Here is a 22,964-nt window from a genome sequence, read left to right as displayed (position 1 = left end):
TACAAAATAATACAGTCTATATAGTATTATATGGGTCATTGAACTATTACAAACAATCTGTGACTGACTCCAATAGAAAATACAAATAAATTTAATAGTACCACCGACATTTTGTGTGCCAATTATTTCATATCATTTTCCTATTAGAACGCCTTTTTCGGATTAACTTTAAAATGTTTTACCTGGGGTTTTTAGCGTAAATAGCAGCTTAGAATATATTATACTAACAAACTGCTCCACAATCTTAAAATAGAAATGAAATAGAAAACTAATTTCTTTGTCATTAAAATTTTACTTATAAATAGGATGAATAAATAGAAATCGATGTTTTGTCTTCGAATAAGCCAATTTTTAGTTTACAAATAATCAGCTATTCACTATAAATAAATGTTATTCAATCTATTGTAAAGATTAAAATATAATTTTAGGATATATATAAGGAATGATTTGTAAAATAATATGTAAAATAACTTTCTACTAAACTAAAAATGAGGGTATTTATTAGATAACTTTGTCATAGCGATTTACAGATCAAAAATAGATATTTCAGTGGAATAACATGGATTTGAACGCCGTATGAATGATGTTATATCAATTTTTACTAACTCGAATCATACTTTGTAATCGCAATTCGTACTCTGTCCATTTATCTTTTTGGCCTATCGGTTGTCATCTTGGTTGTCATACTCACGTCACTGTCAAACGTCACTCGTCAAGTCGTCAGCCATAGCCACGGTACAGCAGCTGATTGTTTGGATATTCCTCAATCATTAAACTAATACGGAAACATTATATTTCAAATCTTTCTACACTAAAATGTCACTAGCACTTCTTTTAGAAAAATATGATGTGTCTACAGAAGAAGGGTTGCAAAAAGCGCTCGCCGACATCGAGAAAGAAGAGGTGACAAATTTACATCTAATATTTATTATTGACTGATTTATACAAACCAAGTTGCTTATCTTCTGAGTTTGAACTTTTTACTACAATACCGCTAAGGTTTCATTTAATGCTACCAATTCAATGCACGTATGTAACTAGCATTTCATCAATTTACCACCAATTACAACTTTTTACTTAAACGTCATTTTATTTCTTTTTTCAAAAAGCTTTGAATGTGTTCTGTGAACACCCATTAACTTGACTGCTTGTGGCCCTAAAAGAATATTGTTAGCCCTGACTTTTTCTCTTTTGGAGAGCACTCTTATTTGTGAAACAGGTTATTATTTATTCTTAATTAGAATCCCACTAAATTGTTTGGGCAGCAATGGCAGCATCTGTGATTGGTTTTAAGTAAGATTCCTTACTTTTGTAACCCTGCCAATTTTATGTTATTTGTACATGACTTATAATAATAATATACCATATGAATATGTTTTCTAAAAATATTTCAGGAAGAAGTAGATGAGGCCCTGTCAAATGCTCTATCAAAGTCATGTACCTTGGAAGGTCGGTTGAGAGTGGCCAGCCAAGCGTACACTAAACTAGAGACTGTGAAAGGAGATGCACAAGTGGCTGCAGTTATGGTGGAAAAAACTGCAGCTTTGGCAAGGGATGTTAGTGCTAAAGTGAGACAACTGGACCTTGCTAGAGTAAGTGTTGACTTTGAAGTCATATTGGACAGATTGAAATTATTTGACAGCACTTCAAGGTCGAAATTACCTTAACTGCATAGGCAATTACCTAAAATGTATTCAAAATTTCAGTATAATAACAAATTTTGATACATCATTATTATATTTTGTATATCTTTGCAGTTGGATTAAAGGTAGCTATCATATTTATTAATATTATTAACATTTACTTACAAGGAAAACAATATTTAATTTCATTTAATGTGATAAAATCGATGTACAGTAAATTATCTAAAATTTTCAGTCACGAGTAGCAGAATGTCAACAGCGCGTACATGATTTGATAGACCTGCGTGTATGCAGTGCAGGTGTAGAAGCTGCCATAAAGGCACATGATTATGAAACTGGTATGTGGTATTTGTATTATCTCATCTCATCAATTTAAATCTAATACATGACTAAGTGAGAAGCAGTTTGTATTGATTCCTCACAATTGTATATTTTAATATTTTTTACATAATTTTATATATTTGAGTAATTTCATCCTTCGATTATTTTAAATATGGAAAACCACTTTGAGTTTTGTGACTTAGATAGATGTTGAAGCATACTAAATTTGTGCATGGTTTAATTGCAATTCAGTATTTAAAAAAGACGACACTTTCTACACACTAGTTCCATGCATGGATACTTTCTGTGATGGATGTAATCACAACCAGGTGCGGCGCACGTGGCGCGGTTCCTGAGCATGGCGCCGGGCTCGGTGGCGGCGGCGCGCGCGCGCGGGGCGCCCGACCCGCGACACGACATGGCACGCGCCGCGCGCACGCTCAGGGATCATCTCGTTAAGAAGTTAGTGTATTATTCTTTTGATGTTTTTAGGAAATATAATGAGAACCAAATTTTTATTGTTTATATGGTACAATCCAAAACGTATTTTCTAAACACGTGAGATTGATTAAATTACTATATTTCCCCATCCAAAATCTCTATATTTTAATTTAAAGAAATCGCACTGCACATTTTTTACCTTTTCTTAGAATGTGGGGATGATAGAATAGGTTTATGAACACTTCGTAAAGAGAATGATAGAATTATTGTTTTAACAGATTTGAGGAGGCAGCAAAGAAAGATGACGAAGCTGATGTAGAACGACTGTTCAAGTTATTCCCGCAGATTGGCTGCGCGGAGGAGGGCGTAGATTTACTAGCCAAATATCTTGCTTTAAAGGTATGTTATTAAATGTTCAGTAAAATATATTGAATTGACAGTAATGTGACGAAAACAAAACAAACATTTAGTCAACAACTCTTCCATGCATTTAATCGTGTATACTATCTTTTTTATTATTTTTGTTAAAAAGTAATTTTCACTCAAATTATATATAGTGTTGGTAAACTTTTTGATTTTATATAGCTAAGGGATTCTCCTGCACTAATTTCCTTGTGAGCATTCTCAGACGGAGCAGGCGGTGCGCGGTGCGAGCGCGCTGGGCGCGGCGGAGGCGGCGCGCGCGGGCGGCGCGGCGGGCGCGGTGTACGCCGACGCGCTCACGCGGGCGCTGGAGGCGGGCGCCGCCGCCGTCGAGCGCGCGAGGCAGCTGGCCGCGTCCGCGCCCGGGCACCTGCCGCGAGCGCTCGCCGTCATACAACCACATGTGAGATACTTTGGTGTAATTGACGGCCGGCGTGGTGGTGCGGTCATCATACCGGACTGGCTTTGATCCCTGGCTAGACGTACATCTGAAAGATGAATGTATACAGACGCAGACGCAGAACATATATATGTTCTGTGTCTGTGTATTCATACAGGTAGTTTTGGGTTACGAATGTAGAAAACGTCTTATATATTTTTTTCTTTTCTATTTAAAAAGAAAAGTTTTCTTTTATTTACCATATATTGTAACCATGTATAATTTTGGAAATGTATACTAAAATAGGTAATTGTATTAATCGTGAAAGTTAATGAAGATCTAAATTTTTCATATTTCAAATTTTTTTTCTTATGTCAAATTAATGGTTAAAAATAATAAAGGTGGTTCAACATTTTAAAATGTTATCAAAAATATTCTGAATGTATTAAATTAAAAATATTTTATTTTATTGTAGGACGTTTGACTATTCAGAGCAATAATAATATTAATTAAATATATATTCACTAACAATTACACCCACAGCTATTAAAAACAAAAAATACAACAATAAAATGTCGAGGACGTGTCCCGTCCTCAGATCTGCAGCGGCGTGGGGCGCGTGTGCCGCGCGCTGGCGGCGGCGCGGCGCGGCGCGGGCGAGCGCGCGGCGGCGCTGGCCGTGGAGCCCGCGCTCAGCGAGCTCGCCCTCGCGCACTCGCGCCTGCAGCTCTACTTCGCCTTCCTCAGGCGACGCGCTGAGGTACGCATGAACGAACCTCAGGCTCGAGCGCGAAGAGAGAGGCCCATGTCTTCCGCAGAACTAAGGAAAAAATGGGAACTGCTACCATGGGAATTGTTAGGGTTTAGCTGCAACCTTTTTGTTTGCATTCGCCTCGTCCATGAGGAAGAAGAAGGCATGAGGCAACTACTTTGAAAACTGATAGAAACAAAAACCTATAAATAATATGAATAATATTTCTTACATCTCGTCCAACCATCCAAAATAACAAATTTGATTAAAAAGTATTTTATGTGAAATTACAAGTAACATGTACATATTTTTTGTATTCTTTTACGTTATCACGTACTCGTATACTTTTTTCAGATGGATGCAGCGACCCTGAATGAAGAAGCAAAGAAAAAATGCATAGAGGATATGGAGAAAATTATATCGGATTGCGAAATGACGAGAATAGCTCAGGACGTGCTGAGCCAGTATCTTGAGTTAGAGAGGTACACATAATTTTAAAGTAAAAAATGATTAACAAAATATAAGATTGAAATATTTTTTTAGTGCTGTGATTTTGTGCTAAATTTAACCTTTAACTCTCTTAACTTTTACTCTTTTAAGTCAACCTTTTATGAACATTTGAAATATTTCTTAATTTGAGTGATATGTATTATTTATTAAACCGTTTAGATATTTCTTGGAGGAGAGTGTAAACAAGGCGTTGAAGATGTCCTCACAGCCGGGCGCCACCACATCCAGCCTCGTGGACGATGTGTTCTTCATTGCTAGGAAAGTTATAAGGTAAGGTATTATGTAAATCTATGGTTTCTACTAAGATCAAATTTCTTGACATGTGCAAACAAATAATTATATTATATGTCCGGCTTGAAGGACCATTTTCTGTTTATATAAAGTTCTATTTTACTTATATTTACTTTTTCACGTTAATATGTTAATATATATAAATGTATTTAAAAAGAATCATGCTATATACATTTATTTTTCATGAAATATTTTAGTTTAATGAAATTATGTTTTAGCAGTCCTGTTGGTGCATAACATTATTTCATGAATTTTAATATTTGGTTTTTAATGTATGTGGTATTGTGGGTATTAGCTTACCGTGTTTCACGTGAACCTCTGTTGCTCAGGCGCGGCATCTCGACGGGCAGCGCGGACGGCGCATGTGCGGCGCTGAACGAGTGCGGCGCGCAGCTGGAGCGCGTGGCGGCGGCGCTGCGCCGCCGCCTGGCCGCGCCGCCGCACGCGCCGCTCGCCTTCCCCGCGCCGCCGCGCGCGCACCACGCGGACATGCTGCCGCTCGCCAAGGACGCGCGGGCGCTGTACCTGGTGGGTGTGTGTGTCTCGTGTGGCGGGCGCTGGGCGAGTGCGGCGCACGGTGGAGCGCGTGGCCGGGGCGCTGTCTTGTCTCGGTGTCCCGGGAAAGGATATATCCTTACTACAACCTCGTTACTTAGTAGTAGTAACATTTGATTAATGATTATTTATTTGTTTGTTTATTTCCTTATTTTTTTTTTATTTGTAAAAGCATGCGTTTATAAAGTAGTTCATACATAGTAATTGCGTTCGGCATACTCTACCGGTTGATCCGGTGTACAAATCTTTGTTTTATTCTTATTCATAAACATTAATTTACATACTTAGTTGTCCATTACAATTTACATATAAAATTTAAAGTGTTATAAATATTTATTACAATATATTGTCACTATAATTAAATCATGTCATTTATTAAATTATATTTATAAGCAATTACTTTAATTTGTCATCAAAAAAGTCCTTAACACTATAATACTGTTTGTTTAATAATATATTTAATAGTTCATATTTAAATTTTGTCAATTCTAATTTTTTCAGTCTGTCCGGCAAATGATTATATATTTTTATTACCATACAATATGCATTTGTTTTAAATTGTTTTATTCTTTGTACAGGTAACCATAATTTGTTTTTATGTCTACATCTATTTTGACCAACATCGCGGTTTGTTTTAAATAAATTAATATTTTTAATTACAAATACACATATTTCATATAAATAGATACATGGTAAAGGTAGTATTTATGCATCACCTTTAAAAAGAAATACACAATAGGGCAAACTTAATGCCTAATGTTATTCTCTGTCAGTCAACTCTGGACGGATGTAGAGAATTTGCAGCAGGTGCATATTTAACTTTAAACAATGCGAATAATTATATTATTAATGCGATTAATATTTTAACAAATTATATACATCATCAAATTTCGTTTTAAAAAAACATAATTCAGAATATTATAGTAAATTATAAAATCTATTTCAACCATCCGACGCTATTCTTTTACATCTTTGCTAAAGCCTCAAACCATCAATGTTAAATGTTAAATTTGGAATCATAATAAACATATCCAATAGTAAATAACGTGTCCGGACGTCGCCAGGCGCACATGAACGAGGCGGAGTCGGGCGCGGAGTGGGCGGAGCGTCTGGCGCTGGAGGCGTGCAGTGCGGCGGAGAGCGCGTGCCGCGACGCGGGCGAGCGCGCCAAGCTGCGCTCGTGCGCCGCGCAGCTGGCCGCCGCCGCGCCCGCCTTCCGCGCCGCGCACGACCTCGCGCTGCAGGCCGTGCGCGCCGCGCTGCAGCCGCGCGCCGCGCTCTGGGCGGAGGTGCTCGCCGACCCCGACACCGAAATGGGTGAGTACCCCCCTGCGTTTATGCTATCGACGTCGTCGACCTATTAGCCCGCCTTCCGCGCCGCGCACGACCTCGCGCTGCAGCTCGCTCGCGCTCTAAGCGGACGTGCTCGCCGACCCCGACGAAGAAATGGGTGAGTGATCCCCTACGTTGTTGCTATCATTATCATCGACCCATTCCTGTCCTGCTGCAAGGCACAGGTCTCCTCTTAGAATGAGAAGGATTTAGTCCACCGCGCTGGCCAAGTTCGTATTTTTAGACTTCACATAAACATGTTTTTAACACGCTTTTATTAGCTTGGGTTGTATGTATGTATGTACGTAACAGAGTAACGGAATCTGTGAACCCGATTTCTATCTACTTTGAACGTTTGAAAATTTTGAAGAATTATCAAAAACCGATGACATTACACGATTTTTATAATTTTGTACCATTGTCCTTATCAACATCCTCAGGATTAACGATTTTAGAGGCGAGACTGTTCGAGCGCCTTAGAGAAAGTTCATCGCAAAGTTACTAGATTGCAACAATTATTGCTTTTTAGTTCTGTTATAGCGTGATTTTTAGTTTTGAAAATAATAATGTTATTTTCCTATAACTCAAATGTTGTGAAACATATCTATAATGCCCTCTTGTAGAATGATTTTTAGGATTCCATACTCAAAGGGTAAAACGAAACCCTCCGCTGTCTGTACGTGTGTCACTGGGCTTTATCTCTCAAACCGTAATAGATAGACACTTTGTTTTTTACAAACGATGCATAATGGTGGTCGCTATAACAACAAATACTAAAAATTAATAAAATAAATATAGTTCAAAAAACTAAAAAAACACGCTTTTATGATAAAATCAACAAAAAAGTAGAAATTTTTATCTTTATAACTTATGTAGTGGGTAATATGAGAACATTCACCACCTGTTTTTGAGTAAAGCTCGCGTTTTTTTGGCTTAAACGGAAGGCATATCAAAATATACCCCCGGGTATTTTTTTTATAAAAATCAAAATTATTATTTAAAAGTATATAATATTTTACATTATTATTATATCCTATAGTCGGCATAATCATTCCCTTTCGCATTCCTCTACTAATAATTTACTTAAAAAAAATCTTATTAAAAACGGATAAACGTAAATATCATGTAATCGATTAGGACTATAAAAATAATAATAGGGATAATAATTTTATAGGTCGTGATTCATAGTTTTGTTGCATTTCATATTGAAACTGTAGAAGGAAATTACCGTGACAGGGATTAAAGCACGGACTCGATTGGAATTACTTTTTCAATAAAAGCGTGTTAAAAAAAAATAGCTACTCGTACCATTTATCACGTAAAACGCGTAAAACTGTGAGTCCGTAGTTTATGTTTTAAAAAAGAATGTGACAATTGTTGGTAAACCAAATAAAAAAATAAAAAAAAATTATAACTTCATTCATACGAGCAGAAACTATGGCAGTAGCCGAGATTATAAGTAAACTTTCAGCTCTTCTTAAATTACAAAATATTTTCTAGCTACTAATTAATAGGTTATCAGCGGGACAGCACCCTCTGGAGCCTGAAAAATATAGTATAACTATTAGCTACCCACTGGATAAAAGATATGCTTAAAATTGACACTGTCAGTACAAGCATCGGTGGTTCAGTGGTAGAATGCTCGCCTGCCACGCGGGCGGCCCGGGTTCGATTCCCGGCCGATGCACATACGTTGATTACGGTGAATTCTTTTTTGTTTTGTAACATTTATTTTTTATTACTTTTAATAAATAGTTTACTCGGAAATAGTTTTTTTTATCATAATATTTCTGTCAGAATAGAATTGTAAGGAAAATATTAGAAATTTAAAACTCTATTGATTTAGAAACTTTGTTTTATCGTTGTTACAAATTATATTTTTTATTCTGATCCCCTACACAACGTTTGTGGTTACTTCCTAGAAAGGGAAACGAGGGGAAGCGAAGCGTACGAAGCAAATGAACCGCGTCAGAAGCGTTCCGACTGTTCTTCAAATTTAACTAACGGCCATTATCAATAACTTTGGAATTTAATTAAAAGATTTTGTTTAAATTTACTGATATTATTTGTATATATCTTTAATTATAATATTAAGATATAAATAATTGATATAAATAAATCTTTTGATATCAAAGATCGACGTTTCACCACAGAAATTTTCATTTTTCGATCTTTAGTAGAAAAAATAGAATAAATTGATTATTAATAATGGTCCATAAAAATAAATTCCATGTTTGTTTGTGGATTTAGTTCCCAAATATCATGATTACAAGCTTGCTATCTGTAAGTACAAATTGTAGGAATAACAAAATAATCACGTATAAACAATAATTATACTGTGACAATTAAATCTTTATATATATATATATATATATATATATTATATAGTGGTGGTATTTCTTATGTGCGTGTGTATGTCACTGAACTTCTCCTAAACGACTGGACTGATTTTGATGAAATTTGTTGTGTGTGTTCCAGGGGACTTGTGAATGGTTTAGATTCACAATTTAGTCTGCGGGAAAAGGTATTTTTAATTCGTAAGTAGTTATAGATTCGGAAACTATGCATTTGATCAAGTGATGATCTTTAGCAAAGTTTTTGTCCAAGAGCCCACGAGGGTTTGGGAGTTGGTAAGACCAGTTTTCGACAGATGACATCACTGTCATTCCAATGCAGGCACACATTTTCCGTTTTATGTATGTCATATTATTTCTTTAAAATGCGAGCGAAGCCGCGGGCACCACTAGTTAATTATAAAGTTTTCGACAGCTTTTTTTGAACTCAGATTGGTCGAAAAAAGAATCAATAAATTACAAATCAATCAATTAATATTTTATAAAAATTGTAAAGTACAAAACTACTTTACAATTTTTATGAACATTTTTTAAAAACAAATGAAAAATAATATAAGAAAAGCGAACAAAAAAAATTCCGATACCGGGAATCGAACCCGAGCCTCCTGGGTGAGAGCCAGGTATCCTAGCCACTAGACCATATCGGATATGTGGAATTGTTTAAAATTTCGGATAATAAGAAATATTTAGGATTTGTTATGGCATATGTTAAAGTATGAGCCTTTATTTTAATTTTTTTTAATATTGAACTGAATTTAAATAATTGTATAGTCCGTGTAAAACTGCTAGTCCGCACAGAATATGGAAATGAAACGCGTAGCCATAGCAAAATGTAAGACTACACCTGCTCGCAACAACTTCAGAGCAGACTAGCAGTTTGGTGCGGACTAAACTTTGTTAATATTAGAAAATTAAAATGAATCCTTTCCAATTAAAATTCTGTTATGTTTGCTTTTTTAATCTTAAAACATTTTTGAAAATATTTTTGTTATAGTAGAAAATACTTAGTAATTAAATAATTATGCACTGCACGAGGGCGGTAAATTTTCAGGTGCCTAACTATTAAGGTAAAAGAGATAGAGCCCCATAGACGGACAGACAGAAGATGCTTAGTTATAGTATCCCGTGTTTCTATAGGTACGGCACCGTCAAAACTTATTACCTGGTGACCTATACAAAGTTTTGCACCCGGTAAGATCAAAAATAACGAATACCTGCCAACTCATTTGGGTCAGTAGGAAACGTTACTAGACCACTTAAAATTAACTGAAGTGACATATTTAAAACGAGAGGTCTACTGCGTCATGTTGATCTCAATAGTTCTAAGGAGTTGTTAAAATTAACGATTATTGAGAACGATCGGCGATTCAATTTCGTGGTTTTATGTGAAAGGCGTTAGCACATGTTGCAACAGATTTAAATCACTTAAAAGGTAAATTGCTAGAATTTATCACCGTTTGATTTCAGACTAATATCTACCCTTTATGATTTAGCGGCGAACGTATTCACCTATTATTTCTTATATATGTATACCAGAAAGGTACACAAAACCTACTTAGTCTTCAGAGGTAAAATGTTACTACAGTCTGCTTTACCAACCCTCCTTTTGACTTGAAGGGATCTAACTAGGTAGACAGGTGTTATTTTACTTTTTCTTATACCTATAATAAATGTTATAAAGTTGTACTACATATTTGTCGTATGAGTTTGAATATTTGTAAACTAAAATAAACTCTTTGTCATTAAAAAAATATTTTCTAGTTTTTAGTTGGATTAGCAATAAACTAAGCTTGTTTTTTAGTTTTTTTTAAACTATTATTTTTAAAGAGTGCATGCCCAACTTCTTTAGTTGTGAACTTTTTGTGATGTGTAAAAAATTTTAAACTCGCGTTAGGACACGTGGCCTGACCGAAAATTTGCAAGACGGCAAAGCAAACTCCAAACAATAAAATATATCAGTAATCTTGTTTAATAAACCTGTTCAAAAATTTTTTAGTCGAGACCGCTTAATATTTTTAAAAAGTCTTCAAAATCAGCAAAAGCCACGGATTCTCGATACACACTTTAAGAACATTAATGTACGTTCTTATTTATACTTTATTCAAATTAATTTTTTTTCTACGTGTTTTAAAGGATGTACAATAATGTACATCTTCACTTTGCAAAATCTCATTCAACTTAAAACATTTTCCCCATTTCAGAGGAGGTAGACGACGAAGCGAACGCGCTGGTGGCGGCGCTGGACACGCTGGCGGAGGACGCGCGCAGCCAGCTGCCGCGCGCCGCCGACGCGCTGCTGGCCGCCGTGCTCACCGACCTCGCCGCGCGCGCGCACCACTGCTTCTTGCGCAACCACTACACGAGGGTCAGGCCGGGAGTATCGCTATTTATCAATAATTAATCAATCTGTCCTTTTTACATACAAATATCTTTATACCTACGATCGTAATTTGGCAATGCATACTATGAATTTTACTTTTAAAGATCGAATTTTGGCGATGTATAAAGAAATTGTTAAATGTCAGTTTTTGGTAAGCGAAACGTTGGATAGATTGATTATTAATACCAGGTGTAAATTTGCTGCAGTGTATATGTATCAATTTTAGATTTAGTGCATACTTCGTAATCGACTTGGCTTAAGCTGGATAGTGTTGGACCGCGATATGTTATACTGACCATACGACGTATGCCATAGATTTACCACAATTGCGTCATTCGTGTAATCAGTTTGCATAAATACTTTAGCGGCTTAAATTGGGGGAAGACGGAAATGCCCCGAGCCTCCGATCTCGGGGGCCTCCAAGGACAGTTGCTACTTTTGACACTGTGGATCTCCATTTTACTTTCCGCCCCAGGCCTCCAGCGACCTTTCTCCGCCACTGCATAGATGTAGTCCAGGACAGCCAGTCCGGTACATTATCGTCGTGTGTGTGCGTGCAAGAGGGCGGTCTGTCCGGTACATTATCGTATGTGTGTGGCAGGAGGGTTGTCTGTCCGGTACATTATCGTATGTGTGTGGCAGGAGGGTTGTCTGTCCGGTACATGATCGTGTGTGTGCGTGTGCGTGTGCAGGAGGGCGGCCTGTCGGCGGAGCGGCGCGCGCGGCGGCTGGCGGGCTGGGCGGGCGGCGCGGCGGCGGCGCGCGAGCGGTGCGCGCGGCTGACGCAGGCGGCGGCGCTGCTGGCGCTGGAGCGGCCCGCGCACGCGGCCGACGCGCTGCGCCCCGCCGCGCGCCTCGCGCCGCACGAGGCCCGCGAGATACTCGCGCGCAGGTACACACGGACACACACGAGTATTAATAATGCTTCTTACGACACATACGTAATATAACTCAGAGAGACATTTGAAGTACGGTGTCAGAATACTAAGTATTCATGCTCTTATTGGAGCAGTAAACAAAGCTATAATAAGATTTTCTTGGTTTAAAGATTTTTATTCTCAAATAAGACAAATACGTCACTTCTATGAGAACAGAGATTTACATTAAATTATTTTAAGGTATCATCAATTCACACATAGTATTATTTTCATTTCATATTTCCTTTCAATCCAATCAGAAACGCTTTGTCACACCAATATGGGGACAATTTGCCAGAGCTACTCACTATGAATAATTTTCTGTTATTTAAGGGTAGTATTTAAACGAGTGACTGCAAATAAAAATTTAGAGTGACAAAAATAATGAATTGTGGTTATAGTGTTACGAAATGAGAAGCTTCATTTATTTTTAAGCGACCTAATATTTGTCTAAGTGTATATTTGTCTAAGAGCAGCATTTTATTTTAAATGAAATGTTTCGAATACAAAAAACACTGCAAAATATTATAATAAGTAGAATATTGTGTGCTCATGTCATTGATCATGAATAAAGGTAAGGTCTGAATTCATACAGATTGGGCCCACCCGCTCGCTTAGTTTTATATTGTCTTATATGTTCCAACCTAACCTAACCAATTCAATTAGAAAAAGCTAATCTATCTTAATACTAAAAATGCCTCTCTATATTTCCAGCCGCTCACTTAGTAATGTAGTCGCACAAGTTATTAAAACAGTATGTCATTATCAGTCGCTAAGTTATTTTTTATTCGACTAAACTAGTGTATTTTGATAACACTTTGTTAATATTTCCTCATTGATGTTTCTGTATAATTTATTCCAGAACGGACTTCAAAATGGAAGAAATCAAACGACTAAAACTTTAAGCATGTACAGAAATTATATTCTAATTTTAAAATATACATGTATATTGTTTTATGTTATAGGATTTATGATTATAAATATTCCAATAAATTATCCATTATTTAAATATTTGTTTTTATTTATAATCATTTAAATACAATGATTTTCAGCAATAAAGTTGAAATAAAACAAAATAATAGTAATAACATTTATTTATTTTTAACCTTTACATTAGCATTGAAAATATACCTATCCGTTGCAAAGTGTACAATAGCAATAGTTTTTATAAGTGATATTATAAAAATAGATTTTGGTTTTCTTTGTGATAAAAGTGTCCAACTTATATCAGTATAAGGCACATAATGTTTGATTAGACTTTTAAATGTACATCATAGTAATATTAAAATACATTGTTTTGGATACTTTCATTCATTTGTCTGTGCTATTCGTGTCGGTCACTGTACTCAAAATTCTTTCGTTCGTCGTCGTAAAATCTTTCTCTGGCCTTTTCATGAATATTGTTTTCATGACGAAGTTTTATTGTAACCCTTTGAGCTCAAAAAATAACATAATACGACTTTAGCACTACACTCAAATGAATGAAATGACCCATAAACAAGACTTGAATATGTTAATGAGCTTTAACAAGTCACTAAAAATAGTGTTAAGACTTAATAATCATACATGAATTCGTTATAGAATCATTTAAAACGTTTAGTCCAAAAACAGTAAAAATTTAATTAAAAAAACACATTAATAAATGCCCTTAATTGTAACTTGAGAAAAAAGAAATAAATTCGTTTGCGTTTCTAGCATTCTAAAAGTAGTGAATGAGTGGAAAACTATGATATTGTGCAAAGTTTTTAGGCTTCATTTTGTATTTTGCACTGTATCTAAACAAACACAGGTCTGTGATTTTGCATCACAATTGTGCTAAGATGTTGATGAAAAATTAATTAACAGAACTTTCGGCAATAGTTTTGCTGTTTTTTATCTAAAGAAACTTAATTGGAGATAATAAATTAAAATAAAGATTATTGTTGAAATCAATTTATGTCATAAGTGCTCCAAATCGACTATACATATATTAATGTATTTTAAAAAAATATTAATATCGCTTTGTAATGTAAGTGTATAATTTGTAATTATTCCGAAAGCTACAAAAATGTGCGTACGAAATATTTTTATATTTTCCACATTACTTGACACTTTTTTAATATGTTTATTGTGGCCGTGTACTGTGTGACAAATAATGTCGTGAATAATTGTTAATGTCCAGTATATGACATATCTAATACTTTTAAAATATTTTAAACTTAACGTTAAAATACAACAAGATAATATGATTATTAAAACTTAAATTACATTGCAGGTGGTTAAATTCTTATTATCTAGAAGCAATAAGTCATGATTTTTGTATAAGGGTGGGCAAAAACTATAAAATGCGAAAAGTTGCACCAAAATCGATAAAGAAATGTTTTACATTTATGCGTCAGATAGATTTTTATATAAACATATACTTTGTATTAGTAGCAATTATTTTTGTGAAACATTTCAAAACTCATGACTTATTGTATTGTCATTATCAATATAAACAATAAAATATAAAATTTGTGCACGTTAATATTAACTTAACCAATTAAAAAGCAGTTAAAATGCATAAACATGAGGTCAATACAATAAAGAAGCAGTAAATTAAATCGTTGTTATAACAAATGAACACATAATAATATACAAAAGTACACGTAAATTATCATCATAAATACAATATATCACAAAAACAAAAGAATAGTAAACACAATATATTAAAAAAGTAACATAGTTATTACTTGTTTCAATAAGTAATGTAATCCAAAGTTACGGCTTTTTTATATATTATATGAGAGGCGAATAGAAATGCCGTCATTTTGGGCATTATTTATTGAATTAAGTAATATTTATCACGTTAAAAACATAAAAAAAATGTCATGACGTGCCTTTATTTTGTATGTATTAATATCTTTCTTTTCTGTATATTTATAAAAACAGAAAAGTAGAGCCGAAGCCCAGATCAATATGTTAAGCCTTTTTTAATTTTTAGGCAGTCTTTTGGTATAATTTTAACAATCAATTTTTTATTGTTAAAATTACCACTTTAATTGTGACAATATTTATACAATTTAATAGTCATTGTCTCTTGTTTGCAATTATTACATATGATAAGATATTATAAAAATCTTTTTAAATGCTTAAATTTTTCTTTAAATCTTTCTAAATATCTTTCTAAAATAAGGCTTTCTAAATCTGACTTCTCTTAATAAAAGTATGAAAATTAAGTACAAAAACCAACAAACAAATAACGTAATTGTATATAAAAAAGCAAAAAATACATAAACAATGCCATTTAAATTAAATTGTTCCAGTAAATAATTTAATTTAAATGGCAATTTTTGCATAATATTATAATTACCTCTGTTTTTCACTCACGATTATAGAGAATGAGTGAGAAGCAAAGATAAATGTTGCCATTTTAAATTATAATCATTATTGTAACATCTTACAAGTTAATGACTGTTTATCAAAATAAAAAAATGCTTTAATTATAAACTGAGAGTAGAAAATGCATATATATTAATTACTTGTGCACTACAGAGGGTAAAAATATGTATAACACTATTTCGCTTAACAAAATAAAATATAAGTATATTCATTTAAAATTACCTTGTTCATGGCTGAGCAATACATTTAAATTTGTATGTCAATTTTCAAAATAAGCATTGTATGCTGCAAAAATGTGATAGTGGAAACGAATTATTGCATGATTCGTAATACAATATTTATTTACCTTGTTTATCGTTTGTAATATTAATAAAGCAGGAAGGTAGCCGAGTGAGATGACCATTTCAGTGGTGCATATTGTTTATATATTAATTTTGTATTGATGTCTACTAGAGTAGCAACAACAGATATCTTGATATAGACAACAGTCGCGAATGCAATGGTGGCAGTTTAGTAGTAGTAGTAGTAGTAGTAGAACTAGTGCATTTGTGTGCATACCACATCTATATACCTATACAGAGTAGATAAACATTTTTTTTCACTTATTTTACAGTTTTTTGTAACCTCTTTGTATCATATTGTTGCCATATGTTTTTTATGATAACTGATTAAACTTCAACACATTGCTCTAAAGTGGGTTAGTGGAGTTTTACACGATACTGATTGACTTAAATTGCCTGCTAGTCGATTCAGGTAGGCATGTGAACGTGTGAGCGAGAGCGTGTGAGTGAGATGATTATATTCGTGGCAGTAAGTTGTAATAAAGCGAATGATAGAGGAAACGCCCATTTTGCACGAGTGATTAAAAAGCGTTGCGTCAAAAGCCAATGTTGGTATTTCGATGTGTTTAGTATATTTTAATAAAAAATTAACGTCCAGTGTTTATCTCAAGATAAATCCTACACAACGCGATAAAAAAAGATGTTATGGAAAAGCGCTGGCGAATTAATGAATGTCCAGAAACTTATTTGTATACTTTCAAAAATTTTTAACGCACATGCATTAAGCGCTCGTGCGAACGGGGACTCGTGTGTCGCCGGAGCATGACATGTTGCATCGGGTGTACACTTCATCAGCTGGTCTCGTGCGGTGTCGGGGCGGCTAGTAGTCATCGCGGGGCGGCGTCGCATCGGGAGTGCACTCGCTCAGCTGGTGTCCTGCGGAGTCGGGTCGCTAGTAGGCCTCGCGGGGCGGCGCGGCGACGGAGGTGGTCTGCTTGGACACGACGCGCTCGCCCTGCGCCAGCGCGCCGGCGCGCGCGCCGCGCCACTTCAGCAGCGCGTCCGCCGCGTACGCCAGCGTCGACGTGAACCCGAAGAACTGACACAACACACACACCGATTATTATAGGCACACATCTTGTAGACGTTTTTGTAATCGATCCACCCACCGATCGATGTACGCTCCTTCGTCGGAGGCCCGGGGCGGAAAGTGGAATGGAGGCCCCCGGTGTAAAGTTTGCCTGTGATTCGGTGACCTTTTTTTTAGCAACTGTGTTTGGAGGCCCCCCAGGATCGGAGGCTCGGGACGGACCGCTCCTTCCCTTTCGAACTCAGTTCCATCAGGAATTTGCCTTTCCCAAGAGTTTCAGTATAATCAATCCACTATACTAGCGAATACTATAAAAACAAAAACCTGATTGCTTACTAATATGGCCTATGATCACTCCCACATTTTAGACGAATCTAACGGCACCTCATAATATATTAACATCAATCAAGCCGTTTAGGCTGTAGGGCGCGCCTTAAAATACATTCACTCGAAAAAGATTACTCTCCATAGTCGGGTGAAACAGACAGCAATTCTTGAAATGAATTCTCAGGAAGCCTTCCTCTAGTAAAGTATTTAGAAATTAAGTCGTTTACGGTAAATTAAAAACAAAACTATACAAAATGACTCACACTAGCTGCCGAATGTGGTTTATCGCCAATGTTGAGGACGAGTATTGAACCTATCAGGTAGAGTAGCGTCCACACTGCACAAAAGACGAACTCGATCTTGAGCCACGGGATCTTGTAGAACTTCTCCACGATGTGGAACAGGTAGAAGCCGAGCAGGATGCCCGTGAACCAGAAGGCGATCATAGATATCGAACTAAAGTAGGAGCTCTTGCTCAGGAAGGTGAGATTCGAGAACTGGACGCATATGAACCCGAGCAAACTGCAGGCCTGGAAAGGATACAAAAATACACACGCTAGAATTATGTATCTATAGATCAACATCGCCCGTGGTTAAGAGTCCTCTTTTAAGAACATTGGTGTGACAAACGAGCATGCAGTCCAACTGGTGACAAATGAGAATTACCACCCATAAAGATCTGTAATAAACCCCTGATAAGTCTTACCTGAGGTAGACCATAGTTGCTATCCATGAGGACTAAGTTGGAATGCCTCGAATAAATAAGTGGGCCCTTACTAAACAGGAACATAGTAGCGTTTAATACTACTATTATTAGGCAAGAATACGAACACCAGGTGGTTTGCATGTTTGCTGGCGCCTTGCAATTTGCATTGCATAAAATAATCCATGAACAAAATCTTACAGGCCTGCTTCCAAATTATCTTAGTAAACAATAAATCCATTAGCTTTCACATTTGAACTTTTAACATATAACAGTTATTATATAATAAATCTACCATGATGCACTTATTATGAACAGACATTCGTCACGCCGAATTTGTCACCGATGAAAGTAGTGAAAGCGATATGAGAGAAATAAACTCGTGCCCATAACATGGGTACATACAATGAGTACGTTACTCTTTAAAATTGTATATTGCCGTAGTTTTTTTTGTAACATTTGTTGTAAGTATGTCGCAAGTATCTTCTGCTTTTAAATACCCAGTCCACGTTTATTCCAAACTTTTACATTCCATACTTAGAATCGGTCCACTTTCTGCACTCTTTCCATGGAAAAAATATAGGTATGGGACAGATGGAAATAATTTCCCAGACAGTACACATAAGAATGGCAAGGATATTTTGTATTTGATTTTTCATGTCAAAAATTTGTGAGGCGATAAGTCGCAGTGGTACTCCACCCATTTTTAAGCGGATACTCACGACTTGCACCACTTTGAGAATGCCGGGCGCTGTCCTAAGATAAGACGCGTCGAACCGTATGTTGGTCTGCACGGTGGTGCTCGACGTTACCGTCGTCGTCGTCGTGTGTTGCCCCGGGAAGCCCACCTCGGCCATCTTGATCTACGAATCTGCTGACGAATGGACAGACACATTTACCAATGCAATAGAGAAATATGCTTGTTTTTTTTTATAATATAGGAGTAGCAGACGAGCATGCAGTCCACCTGATGGTAAATGGTTACTGCCGCTCATGGACATCTGTAATCAAGCCCAGATAGGATTAGATATTCCTACCTGAGGTCGGCCACAGATGCGCCGCTACCTCTAAGGACTAAGCTGGAACGCCTCGGAAAAGTATGTCTCCCGTACCACACCCTTCAAACCGGAACACAGCATCGCTGTTATGAGGCAGAAATAGGTGTGGCGGTGGTGCCGCCGGAGTCGAACCACAACGGGTTCTACAACCTTGTGTTTATCATTATATTTCTAGGATCATTATAAGATCTATCTAAATCTATAACTGATTTTATTACTGGAAAAATGTTTAAAATTCGTGCGTTCAAATTAAATAAACCGTAACGGAAATAATTAACTTATTTTGTGGTATAACATGGTCATATTAATAAGTAACCTTTGACTTGTCTTCTACGATATTGTATGGTAATTAATTATAATTTTGTAATAAATTGCCAAATACACGGAGGTCGACCACACCACAAACGACATGATACGAAAAAACCTTGGAGGTACAATTATGTATAACTATTGTTACATGAGAACTTAGGAACTTGATATTAGATTCAACCGGAGTAGTAATAAGTAAGTGATAGGTAAGTAATGCAGCGATGCGAACTCATCTCTTCAGACTAAAAAGTGGAAGACTACGATTCGCGGATATGTAAAGAACCTATTTTCTAATAAAAAAAATGATTTGATGATAGTGTTAGTGCCAAGTTAGATTTCGTGAAAGAATACAACTATGAATTTTTGATGACCCACCAAGACATACCTACGTATTTTTAAGAGTTTACTATGGTAATTCATCCTAACGACTCATCCGAAGTTTTTAGGGCTAGCAGACATGCCCCTTCTAACGTCGGCGATCAATAATTATTTTTTTCAGTAGCTAGATGTAGCGATTAAACGCTACTAAGTTTGAGTTCAACCTCGCAGATCCTTTTCGACGCGCGATGCTGTTTTTAAAACGCGCGTTTTCGATACAGGGCCGAACGCAGAAAGACGTTAAAACTTGAAACGCCGATTTTAAAACTGTCTGCTAGGGCCGTTAATTTTAATCACGCTGTCGGATGTTGTAAGAAATTTGGTACTTCCTTTTATTGGGTACCCTTGACTTTTATAAAGGTCAGACCTTAGCAATTTAGTGTAAATTATTCACGCATTGCGTGGGTCGTGTCCGATATCTATTGGTCTACAACTGCTTATCAAGAGCGAACATATACTCGTATCTGTAATTATGCGCGATCACAATATTAAATCTTTAATTTGGAAAACGAAAAACAGATTCAACTTTCTTTGTTCGTACTTATCAATGTTCTAAATATTGATAATTTGTTTTTATGTTATTAGTGGTACAGCTCGGAGAATGCTCCAGTTTTTAACTACACCCATGCTCAATTTTACACAATATTAACAAAGGTTTAATGTATCATAGGTAAATATTACAATCATTTCAACTGGATCAAAATAAATTAAAATATATTTAACACAATTACTCTTATTTTTGCTACATTGCTGGTCTGTGGTTTTAGTCATTAATATAGTAAAACCTATAAGATGAGATTTTATTTTTTACACAAATAGCCATAGATTAGTACTTATCTATGCCAATATCCTTAAATTATTTTTCGACAACAATAACAAAGTCATTTTATGTTGCTTATTATGCCTTCAGAATTTAAGGAAAAAAGAAAATAGTAATAATGAGCATATGAAGATTATTATTTTGAGGTGGTTTGATGTTTTAAATCAAAACTTTAGTTCTCAGTCGGTATTATTACTTACAAATCATTGAAGTTAAATTCTTAAACAAACTTTATGTCTACTGGTGATAAATATACATGGTGGTTAACATAATGGTGCTAAATATTAATTATAAAATAAACCTCATATTTCAGATATTAACACAATACCAGTAATTAATTCAGCTAAGCAATAAAGCAGGGTAATGATTTAAAATGTTTTTGGGTGTGCAGCAAGCTCTGATAAGGCTGTGTTATCTAAATTGTGGTATAGGTTTTAATTATTTTGTGTAATACAAAACAACTGAATTTGTTATAATTATACTTAGTGTTACACTTGGTAAAAATTGTTGTGCATATTTTAATAATCACTTCTTTATTCACTTTTAACAAAACAAAACAATATGATTTTTCAGTTATCATAATTTCAAAGCATTTCATAAGCGTATAGACATTTCTAAGCCTTTTTAAGTATGCATTGTTTCAATCTGATTGTAATCAACAAAATATAAATATAATCGGAATTCAGATTTATTGAGGCCTTGACCAAATGCCTGCCATGCGCTAACACCCTCTCTAGCAGTACCACCCCCAATTAAAACTTCATTAAAAGTAATTAAGAATAAGTAACATTAAATTAATTTACTTTACTTGCTCTTAAAACTAAACATTTCAAACGAGAGGTTTGTCTTTAAAAATAAGTGTTTCAAAAGAATAGTATACTACAAACAAGACCATGTTAACCACCCATACCCAATGATATCCATGACCATACCCAAACAAGATGTAGAAAGGTCATAGTAATACATAGTTTTATATATTGATAAAGTGTGACTAGTGAATACAGCCATCATAATCAACATACATTATGATTAAGCAACTTTTTATGTGAAATCTATGACAAACAGCAGATGCAATACCAGCAAATGTTTGCTGTAGTGAAAGTTATTATGGAGCCATAGATCTTTCCACACATGATTATTCAAACACATCCAAAGTGTTGATTGATAAGAAATATTTTTCTATATAATTATGGATATATACATTTGATGTTCAGAAAGTAAAAAATACATATAAGTTAACATTGAATTATTAAAGGCGATAATAAGCAGGTAATATTTCAGTGTTTAAAACGTTCTTTAATTAAATGCGAGTGAATTATATTGGGCGTTATTGACAGTTAATTAAAAGGAAATGTTATATATATATTGATAGTGGATTAGTAATATAACATCATAACTTTAACTACGTGAATTGTTTATCATTAAACATTGTAGAAACTCACGTGCCTTTATTACGTTTAATATCCCCCGAGTATCGTAAAAGCGAAACATTAATAGACGAATGAAATCGGCACAAACCGTCACCACCTAAAATAGCGTTTACCGACTAAATGGAATAGAAATAACGCGGAAAATATTCACTCATTATTATTGAGTCGTATGTAGATGTTATTTACCTTTTTCCTACTTAAACTTGAAGATAACTTTCACTTTTCCTTATATAAACACTGATTATAAACAGTTTTAATATAAAAGTATCGATAAATCAAGTGTAAATTGAAATATCAGGTGACGAAATTCCACAAATATTTGACAATTTTGACATCATTGTGACATGAAAATGACTACTTCTTGTTTCCACCCCCTTATAGCATATAGTCATGCGTTCGAAAACTGAAATATAAAATAACGAAAATGGTTATTATGAATAAGTTTTCTATAAAATGAAAATAAATGTTCTAAGATACCTTACGAAATGTGTGTTACTTTCTTACAAATAAAGTCTTGCAAAATATGGAAATGATTCATTATAGATAGCCTCAAAAATATAAAATGTAACTGTCAAGTGTAAATTCGTTTAATGTTGCCAAAAGTACGAAAGTAGCCATTCTATACGGTAAAAGAGCATAAAATTGCATAATATTCAACAAAAAAATATTTATATGTCCAGCCTATAATTTATACTATAAGTGGGATGCTTTCAGGGCAACAGTTTGTGCCAAGTTATTTAAAAACCGCCATGGACGTTGAAAAAATAAGTTAATCTGAAAATTTACATATAGTATAAAGATATTATTACATAACAGTGTTCTAAATTGAATGTTTACATGAATTTTTAACTGATTCTTCACAATACTTGTATGAAGCGGTTTTCGTCTCTTATGTAAGGCAATTTAAAAAG

The 22,964-nt window shown here is 35.2% G+C and overlaps 2 protein-coding genes and 2 non-coding genes across 8 annotated transcripts; 2 read left to right on the top strand and 2 right to left on the bottom strand.

The window, feature by feature from the left end:
* Window positions 1–688: 688 nt before the first annotated feature.
* On the top strand, window positions 689–13,306 carry Cog4 (conserved oligomeric Golgi complex subunit 4). Its single transcript, XM_073080424.1, has 14 exons — window positions 689–903; window positions 1,395–1,592; window positions 1,879–1,981; window positions 2,294–2,426; window positions 2,684–2,804; window positions 3,034–3,231; window positions 3,806–3,967; window positions 4,313–4,440; window positions 4,628–4,738; window positions 5,089–5,287; window positions 6,379–6,631; window positions 11,202–11,365; window positions 12,073–12,272; window positions 13,160–13,306. The coding sequence occupies exons 1-14, from the start codon at window positions 817–819 to the stop codon at window positions 13,200–13,202; spliced, it is 2,100 nt and encodes a 699-aa protein (XP_072936525.1). The 5' UTR covers window positions 689–816; the 3' UTR covers window positions 13,203–13,306.
* Window positions 8,263–8,333, top strand: TRNAG-GCC (transfer RNA glycine (anticodon GCC)). Its single transcript has one exon. It is a non-coding gene; the product is annotated as a tRNA-Gly (tRNA).
* On the bottom strand, window positions 9,576–9,647 carry TRNAE-CUC (transfer RNA glutamic acid (anticodon CUC)). The gene has a single exon. It is a non-coding gene; the product is annotated as a tRNA-Glu (tRNA).
* Window positions 13,307–13,376: 70 nt separating the features above from the next.
* LOC140747782 (CKLF-like MARVEL transmembrane domain-containing protein 4) lies at window positions 13,377–22,412 on the bottom strand. Of its 5 annotated transcripts, none has more exons than XM_073080398.1 (5): window positions 22,240–22,412; window positions 22,066–22,150; window positions 18,781–18,932; window positions 17,619–17,885; window positions 13,377–17,037 (listed from the first exon to the last, which is right to left on the bottom strand). In XM_073080398.1, the coding sequence occupies exons 3-5, from the start codon at window positions 18,913–18,915 to the stop codon at window positions 16,891–16,893; spliced, it is 549 nt and encodes a 182-aa protein (XP_072936499.1). In that variant the 5' UTR covers window positions 18,916–18,932; window positions 22,066–22,150; window positions 22,240–22,412; the 3' UTR covers window positions 13,377–16,890. The 5 variants fall into 5 exon arrangements, with proteins under 5 accessions (XP_072936499.1, XP_072936498.1, XP_072936500.1 ...); XM_073080397.1 differs by having other exon boundaries at window positions 18,781–18,929; XM_073080399.1 differs by having other exon boundaries at window positions 18,781–18,929; window positions 22,070–22,150.
* Between the last annotated feature and the right edge of the window lie 552 nt (window positions 22,413–22,964).

The sequence above is a fragment of the Epargyreus clarus genome, unplaced genomic scaffold, assembly GCF_041222505.1.
Source record: "Epargyreus clarus isolate Ecla_fem2 unplaced genomic scaffold, WU_Ecla_fem_2.2 ptg000015l, whole genome shotgun sequence".
Lineage (NCBI taxonomy): Eukaryota > Metazoa > Arthropoda > Insecta > Lepidoptera > Hesperiidae > Epargyreus > Epargyreus clarus.
Note: the sequence above shows the minus strand (reverse complement) of the source record. Positions and strands in the feature narration are given on the sequence as shown.